The sequence below is a fragment of the Anomaloglossus baeobatrachus genome, chromosome 12, assembly GCF_048569485.1.
Source record: "Anomaloglossus baeobatrachus isolate aAnoBae1 chromosome 12, aAnoBae1.hap1, whole genome shotgun sequence".
In the NCBI taxonomy this organism is placed as follows: domain Eukaryota; kingdom Metazoa; phylum Chordata; class Amphibia; order Anura; family Aromobatidae; genus Anomaloglossus; species Anomaloglossus baeobatrachus.
Window position 1 is genome coordinate 139,821,246 of NC_134364.1, and position 14,650 is coordinate 139,835,895.

General features: G+C 47.3%; 1 protein-coding gene across 1 annotated transcript in view; it reads right to left on the reverse strand.

Moving 5' to 3' along the window:
- Nucleotides 1-12,296, reverse strand: part of EFNA3 (ephrin A3) — a 137,862-nt gene extending 125,566 nt beyond the window's left edge. Inside the window, exon 1 of the mRNA XM_075331104.1 lies at nt 12,139-12,296. Coding sequence (XP_075187219.1) covers nt 12,139-12,233 — 95 coding nt within the window. The 5' untranslated portion in view covers nt 12,234-12,296. The remainder of the gene's footprint in view (nt 1-12,138) is intronic.
- Between the last annotated feature and the right edge of the window lie 2,354 nt (nt 12,297-14,650).

Here is a 14,650-nt window from a genome sequence, read left to right on the forward strand (position 1 = left end):
AGCCATCACCACAACAGAGCCCATCATGGTGGCATCTACAGAGGATAAGTGTGTAAAGAACATACAGTGGCAAAAACAAGCAGTCATCACCACAACAGACTCCATCATGGTGGCATCTACAGAGGATAAGTGTGTAAAGAACATACAGTGGCAAAAACAAGCAGCCATCACCACAACAGACTCCATCATGGTGGCATCTACAGAGGATAAGTGTGTAAAGAACATACAGTGGCAAAAACAAGCAGCCATCACCACAACAGAGCCTATCATGGTGGCATCTACAGAGGATAAGTGTGTAAAGAACATACAGTGGCAAAAACAAGCAGCCATCACCACAACAGAGGCCATCATGGTGGCATATACAGAGGATAAGTGTGTAAAGAACATACAGTGGCAAAAACAAGCAGCCATCACCACAACAGAGCCTATCATGGTGGCATCTACAGAGGATAAGTGTGTAAAGAACATACAGTGGCAAAAACAAGCAGCCATCACCACAACAGAGCCCATCATGGTGGCATCTACAGAGGATAAGTGTGTAAAGAACATACAGTGGCAAAAACAAGCAGCCATCACAACAGACTCCATCATGGTGGCATCTACAGAGGATAAGTGTGTAAAGAACATACAGTGGCAAAAACAAGCAGCCATCACCACAACAGAGGCCATCATGGTGGCATCTACAGAGGATAAGTGTGTAAAGAACATACAGTGGCAAAAACAAGCAGCCATCACCACAACAGAGCCCATCATGGTGGCATCTACAGAGGATAAGTGTGTAAAGAACATACAGTGGCAAAAACAAGCAGCCATCACAACAGACTCCATCATGGTGGCATCTACAGAGGATAAGTGTGTAAAGAACATACAGTGGCAAAAACAAGCAGCCATCACCACAACAGACTCCATCATGGTGGCATCTACAGAGGATAAGTGTGTAAAGAACATACAGTGGCAAAAACAAGCAGCCATCACAACAGACTCCATCATGGTGGCATCTACAGAGGATAAGTGTGTAAAGAACATACAGTGGCAAAAACAAGCAGCCATCACCACAACAGACTCCATCATGGTGGCATCTACAGAGGATAAGTGTGTAAAGAACATACAGTGGCAAAAACAAGCAGCCATCACCACAACAGAGGCCATCATGGTGGCATCTACAGAGGATAAGTGTGTAAAGAACATACAGTGGCAAAAACAAGCAGCCATCACCACAACAGAGGCCATCATGGTGGCATCTACAGAGGATAAGTGTGTAAAGAACATACAGTGGCAAAAACAAGCAGCCATCACCACAACAGAGCCCATCATGGTGGCATCTACAGAGGATAAGTGTGTAAAGAACATACAGTGGCAAAAACAAGCAGCCATCACCACAACAGAGCCCATCATGGTGGCATCTACAGAGGATAAGTGTGTAAAGAACATACCATGTCTCAAATGGTTTGGATACTACTTCAGCTGGTAACAAGATTATGTGACTGAAACATTGGCCTATTGGACACGGGCTAATAAACGTCTTAACTAGCATCTTGAATTTGAGTGCCTGCTTCTTCACCGAGATCTACAGTATAATTTACCATGGACCACCCACTTTCTACTGCGGTTTTGTACCTACATAATTTTTATTATAAAAAACAATAAGGAGACATAACCGTCAATAGTCACCACGAGGATACACGAGTAAAGAACATTCAGAAGGAATAAAGGAGTCTCCACAACACATTCCATCATGGCAGCGTCTCCATAGGATACAGTAAGAAAGTTATAATAGATATGACCAGCAGCTGTCACCACAACAGACTCCGCCATGGTGGCATCTCCAGAGGATACATGTGCAAAGCACATACAGGAGAAATAAACAATCGTCACAGCACAACAGACTCCATCATGGTGGCATCTCCAGAGGATACATGTGCAAAGCACATACAGGAGAAATACACAATCGTCACAGCACAACAGACTCCATCATGGTGGCATCTCCAGAGGATACATGTGCAAAGCACATACAGGAGAAATACACAATCGTCACAGCACAACAGACTCCGCCATGGTGGCATCTCCAGAGGATACATGTGCAAAGCACATACAGGAGAAATAAACAATCCTCACAGCACAACAGACTCCATCATGGTGGCATCTCCAGAGGATACATGTGCAAAGCACATACAGGAGAAATACACAATCGTCACAGCACAACAGACTCCATCATGGTGGCATCTCCAGAGGATACATGTGGAAAGCACATACAGGAGAAATACACAATCGTCACAGCACAACAGACTCCATCATGGTGGCATCTCCAGAGGATACATGTGCAAAGCACATACAGGAGAAATAAACAATCGTCACTGCACAACAGACTCCATCATGGTGGCATCTACAGAGGATACATGTGCAAAGCACATACAGGAGAAATACACAATCGTCACAGCACAACAGACTCCATCATGGTGGCATCTCCAGAGGATACATGTGCAAAGCACATACAGGAGAAATAAACAATCGTCACAGCACAACAGACTCCATCATGGTGGCATCTCCAGAGGATACATGTGCAAAGCACATACAGGAGAAATAAACAATCGTCACAGCACAACAGACTCCATCATGGTGGCATCTCCAGAGGATACATGTGCAAAGCACATACAGGAGAAATAAACAATCGTCACAGCACAACAGACTCCATCATGGTGGCATCTACAGAGGATACATGTGCAAAGCACATACAGGAGAAATAAACAATCGTCACAGCACAACAGACTCCATCATGGTGGCATCTCCAGAGGATACATGTGCAAAGCACATACAGGAGAAATAAACAATCGTCACAGCACAACAGACTCCATCATGGTGGCATCTACAGAGGATACATGTGCAAAGCACATACAGGAGAAATAAACAATCGTCACAGCACAACAGACTCCATCATGGTGGCATCTACAGAGGATACATGTGCAAAGCACATACAGGAGAAATATACAATCGTCACAGCACAACAGACTCCATCATGGTGGCATCTACAGAGGATACATGTGCAAAGCACATACAGGAGAAATATACAATCGTCACAGCACAACAGACTCCATCATGGTGGCATCTCCAGAGGATACATGTGCAAAGCACATACAGGAGAAATATACAATCGTCACAGCACAACAGACTCCATCATGGTGGCATCTCCAGAGGATACATGTGCAAAGCACATACAGGAGAAATAAACAATCGTCACTGCACAACAGACTCCATCATGGTGGCATCTACAGAGGATACATGTGCAAAGCACATACAGGAGAAATAAACAATCGTCACAGCACAACAGACTCCATCATGGTGGCATCTACAGAGGATACATGTGCAAAGCACATACAGGAGAAATAAACAATCGTCACAGCACAACAGACTCCATCATGGTGGCATCTACAGGGGATACATGTGCAAAGCACATACAGGAGAAATAAACAATCGTCACAGCACAACAGACTCCATCATGGTGGCATCTCCAGAGGATACATGTGCAAAGCACATACAGGAGAAATAAACAATCGTCACAGCACAACAGACTCCATCATGGTGGCATCTCCAGAGGATACATGTGCAAAGCACATACAGGAGAAATATACAATCGTCACAGCACAACAGACTCCATCATGGTGGCATCTACAGAGGATACATGTGCAAAGCACATACAGGAGAAATATACAATCGTCACAGCACAACAGACTCCGCCATGGTGGCATCTACAGAGGATACATGTGCAAAGCACATACAGGAGAAATAAACAATCGTCACAGCACAACAGACTCCGCCATGGTGGCATCTCCAGAGGATACATGTGCAAAGCACATACAGGAGAAATAAACAATCGTCACAGCACAACAGACTCCATCATGGTGGCATCTCCAGAGGATACATGTGCAAAGCACATACAGGAGAAATATACAATCGTCACAGCACAACAGACTCCATCATGGTGGCATCTACAGAGGATACATGTGCAAAGCACATACAGGAGAAATAAACAATCGTCACAGCACAACAGACTCCATCATGGTGGCATCTCCAGAGGATACATGTGCAAAGCACATACAGGAGAAATAAACAATCGTCACAGCACAACAGACTCCATCATGGTGGCATCTACAGAGGATACATGTGCAAAGCACATACAGGAGAAATATAGAATCGTCACAGCACAACAGACTCCATCATGGTGGCATCTCCAGAGGATACATGTGCAAAGCACATACAGGAGAAAAACAATCGTCACAGCACAACAGACTCCATCATGGTGGCATCTACAGAGGATACATGTGCAAAGCACATACAGGAGAAAAACAATCGTCACAGCACAACAGACTCCATCATGGTGGCATCTACAGAGGATACATGTGCAAAGCACATACAGGAGAAATACACAATCGTCACAGCACAACAGACTCCATCATGGTGGCATCGCAATGTGTTGCGCGTTTAACCAGCTCATCCCCTGCAGCTCCTCTTACTCCATTGTGGCAGGGTGTCCAGAGGTCAGGTCAGTAATGTGTGCACCAGAAATAACCAGCGCCGTGTGTGATAACATGACATGTGCTTTTCTCACACGACATTATGAGGCAGGGCTGTGGTGTGGGGCCATTTTGGTGGCGTTGGAGTTGGTATAAAATGGAGGAACTCCGACAATATATAATAAATTGGGTCCAGAGGTTCAATCCAGTATGTGAAGATTTTTTCATAAGAATTTGAGAAAGTTAGGAATGTCCTATAAATGTCTGCTCCTGACCTGAGGATCTCTTTTAGTGGAGATGAATCTGTGCTGCACGTCACCTACATAATATAAGTAGTGATGTCATCATTTACTACAGCGAATCTATCAGTCATGTACAGTCGAAACCAGACGTTTCCTTCCCTCCGCTCTCTATACAGACACATCTGCAGGCTTTTCCCTCCGCTCTCTATACAGACACATCTGCAGGCTTTTCCCTCCGCTCTCTATACAGACACATCTGCAGGCTTTTCCCTCCGCTCTCTATACAGACACATCTGCAGGCTTTTCCCTCCGCTCTCTATACAGACACATCTGCAGGCTTTACCCTCCGCTCTCTATACAGACACATCTGCAGGCTTTTCCCTCCGCTCTCTATACAGACACATCTGCAGGCTTTTCCCTCCGCTCTCTATACAGACACATCTGCAGGCTTTACCCTCCGCTCTCTATACAGACACATCTGCAGGCTTTACCCTCCGCTCTCTATACAGACACATCTGCAGGCTTTTCCCTCCGCTCTCTATACAGACACATCTGCAGGCTTTTCCCTCCGCTCTCTATACAGACACATCTGCAGGTTTTACCCTCCGCTCTCTATACAGACACATCTGCAGGTTTTACCCTCCGCTCTCTATACAGACACATCTGCAGGCTTTTCCCTCCGCTCTCTATACAGACACATCTGCAGGCTTTTCCCTCCGCTCTCTATACAGACACATCTGCAGGCTTTTCCCTCCGCTCTCTATACAGACACATCTGCAGGTTTTACCCTCCGCTCTCTATACAGACACATCTGCAGGTTTTACCCTCCGCTCTCTATAAAGACACATCTGCAGGTTTTACCCTCCGCTCTCTATACAGACACATCTGCAGGCTTTTCCCTCCGCTCTCTATACAGACACATCTGCAGGTTTTTCCCTCCGCTCTCTATACAGACACATCTGCAGGTTTTACCCTCCGCTCTCTATACAGACATCTGCAGGCTTTTCCCTCCGCTCTCTATACAGACACATCTGCAGGCTTTTCCCTCCGCTCTCTATACAGACACATCTGCAGGTTTTACCCTCCGCTCTCTATACAGACACATCTGCAGGTTTTACCCTCCGCTCTCTATACAGACACATCTGCAGGTTTTACCCTCCGCTCTCTATACAGACATCGGCAGGTTTTTCCTCCGCTCTCTATACAGACATCTGCAGGTTTTTCCCTCTGCTCTCTATACAGACACATCTGCAGGTTTTTCCCTCTGCTCTCTATACAGACACATCTGCAGGTTTTTCCCTCTGCTCTCTATACAGACACATCTGCAGGTTTTACCCTCCGCTCTCTATACAGACACATCTGCAGGTTTTACCCTCCGCTCTCTATACAGACACATCTGCAGGTTTTACCCTCCGCTCTCTATACAGACACATCTGCAGGTTTTACCCTCCGCTCTCTATACAGACACATCTGCAGGTTTTACCCTCCGCTCTCTACAGACACATCTGCAGGTTTTACCCTCCGCTCTCTATACAGACACATCTGCAGGTTTTACCCTCCGCTCTCTATACAGACACATCTGCAGGTTTTACCCTCCGCTCTCTATACAGACACATCTGCAGGTTTTACCCTCCGCTCTCTACAGACACATCTGCAGGTTTTACCCTCCGCTCTCTATACAGACACATCTGCAGGTTTTACCCTCCGCTCTCTACAGACACATCTGCAGGTTTTTCTCACTATCTGACATGAAATCAGAATAAACCGTTTTAGGTCAGTTAGGAACCAAAATTATTTCAATTTGCCAAATACAAGAATAATGAGAAAGCGGGCGCAAAAGAATGTTTTCAGGCATTTTTATTACTTTCTGAAAAAACAAAAGCTTACATACACTAAGTACTCTGACTTTAAACAATATTTGACCCCCCGTATGATGCAGTCATGTACCACGAAGCTTCTGATAGGTTTATTGGAAACATCTGAGTTAGAGGCACACCTGTGGATGTATTGTAATGCACACCTGATACACACGGCTTCTTTATATAGCATCATGGGAAAGTCAAATAAAATCAGCCGAGATCTCAGGAAGAGAATTGTGGCCTTGCACAAGTCTGGTTCATGCTTTGGAGCCATTTCCAGATACCTCAAGGTGCCGCGTTCATTTGTACAAACAATTATACGCAAGTACAGACAAGATGGTAACGTCCGGCCATCACACCGCTCAGGAAGGAGACGGGTTCTGTGTACCAGAGATAATGTGCTTTGGTCAGACAGTCCCCGGGGTCAGCGTGCCGGGAGGCCCTTGCATGCAGCCCACATAGTCCCCGGGGTCAGCCTGCTGGGGGGACCCGGCACGCAGACCATACAGCACCCTGGGTCCGCTTCGGGGGTCCTGACACGCAGACCATACAGCAGCCAGGGAACCAGATACACAGACCATACAGCACCCTGGGTCAGCTCCGGGGGTCCCAACACGCAGACCATACAGCAGCCAGGGAACCAGATACACAGACCATACAGCACCCTGGGTCAGCCCCAGGGATCCAGAAACACAGATCATAGAGCACCCTGGGTCAGCCTCGGGGATCCCGCCACACAGACCCCAGAGCACCCTTGGTCACCCGTGGGGTGACCAGCATACAGATCTAGAGCAGGATGACTCCCTCCTCTACTGCAGCATGTGATGAAGATGATCCCGGGATGTGCAGAAAGGTGGGTGTATGGGGGGGGCTTTACAGGCTGCAGCCTCGGTGAACGGAAGCTTCCGAACATCACACAGCATAGTGGGATGATGGATGCAGCAGGAGAACGTACATCTGCTCTGGGAGCACCGACGGCCGATGCACCACATTGAATCCTCGTACCTCATTAATTACCAGGGAGCTGACCCATCACTCTGCCTTCTCAGGGTTATTTCCCGAAGTCCCCAGGAGATAAAGAACACCAGCGCCCCTCAGAAACGGGCAATGGCACAGCGGAGAAACCTATGACAGCGTCACCCCACGATGCTTCATAAGTGACCGCACAGCGAGCAGCTGGCACTAAGCGTTCTACACAAAGGTGGAGAGGGCGCCCCGCCATCGCAAACAAGAGGGCGCCCCGCCATCAAAAACAAGAGGGCGCCCCGCCATCAAAAACAAGAGGGCGCCCCGCCATCAAAAACAAGAGGGCGCCCCGCCATCAAAAACAAGAGGGCGCCCCGCCATCAAAAACAAGAGGGCGCCCCGCCATCAAAAACAAGAGGGCGCCCCGCCATCAAAAACAAGAGGGCGCCCCGCCATCAAAAACAAGAGGGCGCCCCGCCATCGCAAACAAGAGGGCGCCCCGCCATCGCAAACAAGAGGGCGCCCCGCCATCGCAAACAAGAGGGCGCCCCGCCATCGCAAACAAGAGGGCGCCCCGCCATCGCAAACAAGAGGGCGCCCCGCCATCGCAAACAAGAGGGCGCCCCGCCATCGCAAACAAGAGGGCGCCCCGCCATCGCAAACAAGAGGGCGCCCCGCCATCGCAAACAAGAGGGCGCCCCGCCATCGCAAACAAGAGGGCGCCCCGCCATCGCAAACAAGAGGGCGCCCCGCCATCGCAAACAAGAGGGCGCCCCGCCATCGCAAACAAGAGGGCGCCCCGCCATCGCAAACAAGAGGGCGCCCCGCCATCACAAACAAGAGGGCGCCCCGCCATCGCAAACAAGAGGGCGCCCCGCCATCGCAAACAAGAGGGCGCCCCGCCATCGAAAACCAGAGGGCGCCCCGCCATCAAAAACAAGAGGGCGCCCCGCCATCAAAAACAAGAGGGCGCCCCCAGCTGGAAGTGTCATTATATGATGGCAGCAGAACAATGGATGACAGGAAGAAAGCGTGAGCTCACAGGACAAGGTATCCAGCAAACACTGCCACCCAAACGATCATTCACCGGACTCCGACATAGATGAGGTAGTAAGGACCCCGGATCTAACAGCCCAGGTGTAGTGCGGTGACAGTGCGCGGCTGACGGACACACGTCGTCTCCTGCTCGTACCAAAACGCATAGACCATAAGAGTGTAATACTGAAGCTGTACCCCCACATACAACAGGAGAGCCTCGAGACATTTCCCTTAATATAATACCCCCATATGACGCGGCAGTACGATACCCCCCATATGACGCGGCAGTAGGACCCCCCCCCATATGACGCGGCAGTAGGACCCCCCCATATGACGCGGCAGTAGGACCCCCCCATATGACGTGGCAGTAGGAGCCCGGCCCCATATGACGCGGCAGTATAATAACCTCCGTATAACGCGGCAGTATAATAACCTCCATATAACACGGCAGTATAATAACCTCCATATAACGCGGCAGTATAATACCCCCATATAACGCGGCAGTATAATACCCCCATATAACACGGCAGTATAATACCCCCATATAACACGGCAGTATAATAACCTCCATATAACACGGCAGTATAATACCCCCATATAACACGGCAGTATAATACCCCCATATAACACGGCAGTATAATAACCTCCATATAACACGGCAGTATAATACCCCCATATAACACGGCAGTATAATAACCTCCATATAACACGGCACTATAATAACCTCCATATAACACGGCAGTATAATAACCCCCATATAACACGGCAGTATAATACCCCCATATAACACGGCAGTATAATACCCCCATATAACACGGCAGTATAATACCCCCATATAACACGGCAGTATAATACCCCCATATAACACGGCAGTATAATAACCTCCATATAACACGGCAGTATAATACCCCCATATAACACGGCAGTATAATAACCTCCATATAACACGGCACTATAATAACCTCCATATAACACGGCAGTATAATACCCCCCATATAACACGGCAGTATAATACCCCCATATAACACGGCAGTATAATACCCCCCATATAACACGGCAGTATAATAACCTCCATATAACACGGCAGTATAATAACCTCCATATAACACGGCAGCATAATACCCCCATATAACACGGCAGTATAATACCCCCATATAACACGGCAGTATAATACCCCCCATATAACACGGCAGTATAATACCCCCATATAACACGGCAGTATAATAACCTCCATATAACACGGCAGTATAATACCCTCCATATAACACGGCAGCATAATACCCCCATATAACACGGCAGTATAATACCCCCATATAACACGGCAGTATAATACCCCCATATAACACGGCAGTATAATACCCCCATATAACACGGCAGTATAATACCCCCATATAACACGGCAGTATAATACCCTCCATATAACACGGCAGCATAATACCCCCATATAACACGGCAGTATAATACCCCCATATAACACGGCAGTATAATACCCCCATATAACACGGCAGTATAATACCCCCATATAACACGGCAGTATAATACCCCCATATAACACGGCAGTATAATAACCTCCATATAACACGGCAGTATAATACCCCCATATAACACGGCACTATAATACCCCCATATAACGCGGCGGTATAATACCCCCCATATAACACGGCAGTATAATACCCCCATATAACACGGCACTATAATACCCCCATATAACGCGGCGGTATAATAACCTCCATATAACACGGCGGTATAATACCCCCATATAACGCGGCAGTATAATAACCCCCATATAACACGGCAGTATAATACCCCCATATAACACGGCACTATAATACCCCCATATAACGCGGCGGTATAATAACCTCCATATAACACGGCGGTATAATACCCCCATATAACACGGCAGTATAATACCCTCCATATAACACGGCAGCATAATACCCCCATATAACACGGCAGTATAATACCCCCATATAACACGGCAGTATAATACCCCCATATAACACGGCAGTATAATACCCCCATATAACACGGCAGTATAATACCCCCATATAACACGGCAGTATAATAACCTCCATATAACACGGCAGTATAATACCCCCATATAACACGGCACTATAATACCCCCATATAACGCGGCAGTATAATACCCCCCATATAACACGGCAGTATAATACCCCCATATAACACGGCACTATAATACCCCCATATAACGCGGCGGTATAATAACCTCCATATAACACGGCGGTATAATACCCCCATATAACGCGGCAGTATAATAACCCCCATATAACACGGCGGTATAATACCCCCATATAACACGGCAGTATAATAACCCCCATATAACGCGGCAGTATAATAACCCCCATATAACGCGGCAGTATAATAACCCCCATATAACGCGGCAGTATAATACCCCCATATAACGCGGCAGTATAATACCCCCATATAACACGGCAGTATAATAACCCCCATATAACGCGGCAGTATAATAACCCCCATATAACGCGGCAGTATAATAACCCCCATATAACGCGGCAGTATAATACCCCCCATATAACACGGCAGTATAATACCCCCATATAACGCGGCAGTATAATACCCCCATATAACACGGCAGTATAATACCCCCATATAACACGGCAGTATAATACCCCCATATAACACGGCAGTATAATAACCCCCATATAACGCGGCAGTATAATACCCCCATATAACGCGGCAGTATAATACCCCCATATAACGCGGCAGTATAATACCCCCATATAACACGGCAGTATAATAACCCCCATATAACGCGGCAGTATAATAACCCCCATATAACGCGGCAGTATAATAACCCCCATATAACGCGGCAGTATAATAACCCCCATATAACGCGGCAGTATAATACCCCCATATAACGCGGCAGTATAATACCCCCATATAACGCGGCAGTATAATACCCCCATATAACACGGCAGTATAATAACCTCCATATAACACGGCAGTATAATAACCCCCATATAACGCGGCAGTATAATACCCCCATATAACGCGGCAGTATAATAACCTCCATATAACGCGGCAGTATAATACCCCCATATAACGCGGCAGTATAATAACCTCCATATAACGCGGCAGTATAATACCCCCCATATAACGCGGCAGTATAATACCCCCATATAACGCGGCAGTATAATACCCCCATATAACGCGGCAGCATAATACCCCCATATAACGCGGCAGCATAATACCCCCATATAACGCGGCAGCATAATACCCCCATATAACGCGGCAGTATAATAACCTCCATATAACGCGGCAGTATAATACCCCCATATAACGCGGCAGTATAATACCCCCATATAACGCGGCAGTATAATACCCCCATATAACGCGGCAGTATAATACCCCCATATAACGCGGCAGTATAATACCCCCATATAACGCGGCAGTATAATACCCCCATATAACGCGGCAGTATAATACCCCCATATAACGCGGCATACACCCCGGACCCCGCTCCCGGTGCAGGCCCGCACTCACTGGTAGTTGGAGCTGTTCCAGTGCACGGCGTGCCGGTTGGCTCCGGTCCCGGGCAGAAGAGACAGCAGAGGAAGCAGCAGAGAGATCAGAGCCATCCTAGAGCCGCACCGAGCAGCGCACTGCCACCTCCGGCGCGGGGACGCGCTGCTCGTCACCGCCGAGGCCCGCCCCCTCCACATAGCTCCGCCCCTCACTGAGTGCGCGCCACCAGCGCGAGCACTTGGATTATTCCCGCTACTCCGAGACGAGGCGAGATCGACGGGAGCGGTGCGGCTGCTGCAGGCGAATATTGTACCTGCTATATACAGTATATTATATATACACAGTATATTCCTCATCTGTACCTCATATATACAGTATATATCGCACGGGTACCTCATATATACAGTACATATCTCATATATACCTCATACAGTGTATATATATATATCTCAGGTGTACCTCATATATACTGTATACCTCATATATACAGTACATATCTCATATATACCTCATACAGTGTATATATATATATATATATATCTCAGGTGTACCTCATATATACTGTGTATACCTTATATATACAGTATATATGTCAGAAAACTCATACAGTATATAGCTCACGTGTACCTCATATACAGTATATATCTCATGTATACCTCATATTACAGTATATACCTCATATATACCGTATATATCTCAGGTGTACCTCATATATACAGTATATACCTCATATATCGTATACCTCATATACAGTATATATCTCATGTATACCTCATATATACTATATCGTATACCTCATATACAGTATATATCCCATGTATACCTCATATATACAGTATATATCTCAGGTGTACCTCATATATACAGTATACCTCATATATACAGTATATATATCTCATACAGTATATATATATATATCTCAGGTGTACCTCATATATACAGTATACCTCATATATACAGTATATATATCTCATACAGTATATATATATATATCTCAGGTGTACCTCATATATACAGTATACCTCATATATACAGTATATATATCTCATACAGTATATATATATATATCTCAGGTGTACCTCATATATACTGTGTATACCTTATATATACAGTATATATGTCGTAAACCTCATACGGTATATAGCTCACATGTAACTCATATATAATAATATTTATTCATTTATATAGCGCTATTAATTCCATAGCGCTTTACATACATTGGTAGACCTGTCCCCATTGGGGCTCACAATCTAGAGTCCCTATCTTTATGTCTTTGGAGTGTGGGAGGAAACCGCAGGAAACCCACGCAAACATGGGGAGAACATACAAACTCCTTGCAGATGATGTCCTTGGTGGGATTTGAACCCGGGACCTGAGCCACTATGCTGCCCACTACAGTATATATCTCATGTATACCTCATATATACAGTATATATGTCATGTATACCTCATATATACAGCATATAGCTCACGTGTACCTCATATATACAGTATATAGCTCACGTGTACCTCATATATACTATATATATCTCATGTATACCTCATATATACAGTATATAGCTCACGTGTACCTGATATATACTGTATATATCTCATGTATACCTCATATATACAGTATATAGCTCACGTGTACCTGATATATACTGTATATATCTCATGTATACCTCATATATACAGTATATAGCTCACGCGTACTGTTAGGGCCAGATGGACGGGTAGACCCTGGAGGTGGATCCACTGGGCCGAACTCCCGGATGAGAGAAAGGAGTCCGGTAGCCGGAGCACTGTAGGTAGCAGGACAGTCCGTGCACTGGGAGAAAATGGAGAAGTCCCTGGGACCACGAGGTCACTGATGGTGGTCCGGGTGACGGAGCTCAGGTTCGGAAGCCGTGATGGTGTCAGGCGGGGTCCGGAACCGTTGGAGCGAGATGACGGGTCACCGCAGGGATCCGAGATGGTACGGACTGTCAGGATGGCAGATGGGCAGCGTTCGGGGTTCGAGGTACCGCAGGACCGGATGGCGATGCAGGATCGGCTCTAGAAGACAGAGAGGTAAGTATCTCACAGAACACAAGGAGACCTGACTCCTAGCTTGGGAAAACACGAAGAACAGGCCCCGCTCCCTTGGACATTAACCCCCTATATACCCTGTACCTGTGTGCATCATTTCCTGTTAGTTGACACTGGCCCTTTAAGAAAGGGACAGTGACCGCGCGCGCGCCCTAATGCGCATGCGCGCGGCCCGGGTGCCAGAAGCCAGGGCAGGAAGCTGAGAGGAGGACGCAGGGGAGCCGGCCAGGGACTGGGAAGCCGTCGGGCGCCGGGAGCGGAGACCAGGGGGCCTGGGAAGTACGGGCACCGGAGGCTGGAGAGCGGGGAGCGTGGCAGGTGAGCCGGGGAGCGGAGCAGTGGACCCGGGGAACGGAGCAGGGGACCCGGGGAGCGGGGCAGAGGACCCGGGGAGCGTGACAGTACCCCCCCCCCCCACGCCCCCCTCCCCGCAACCGGGACAGGAAGGCACGGATCAGAG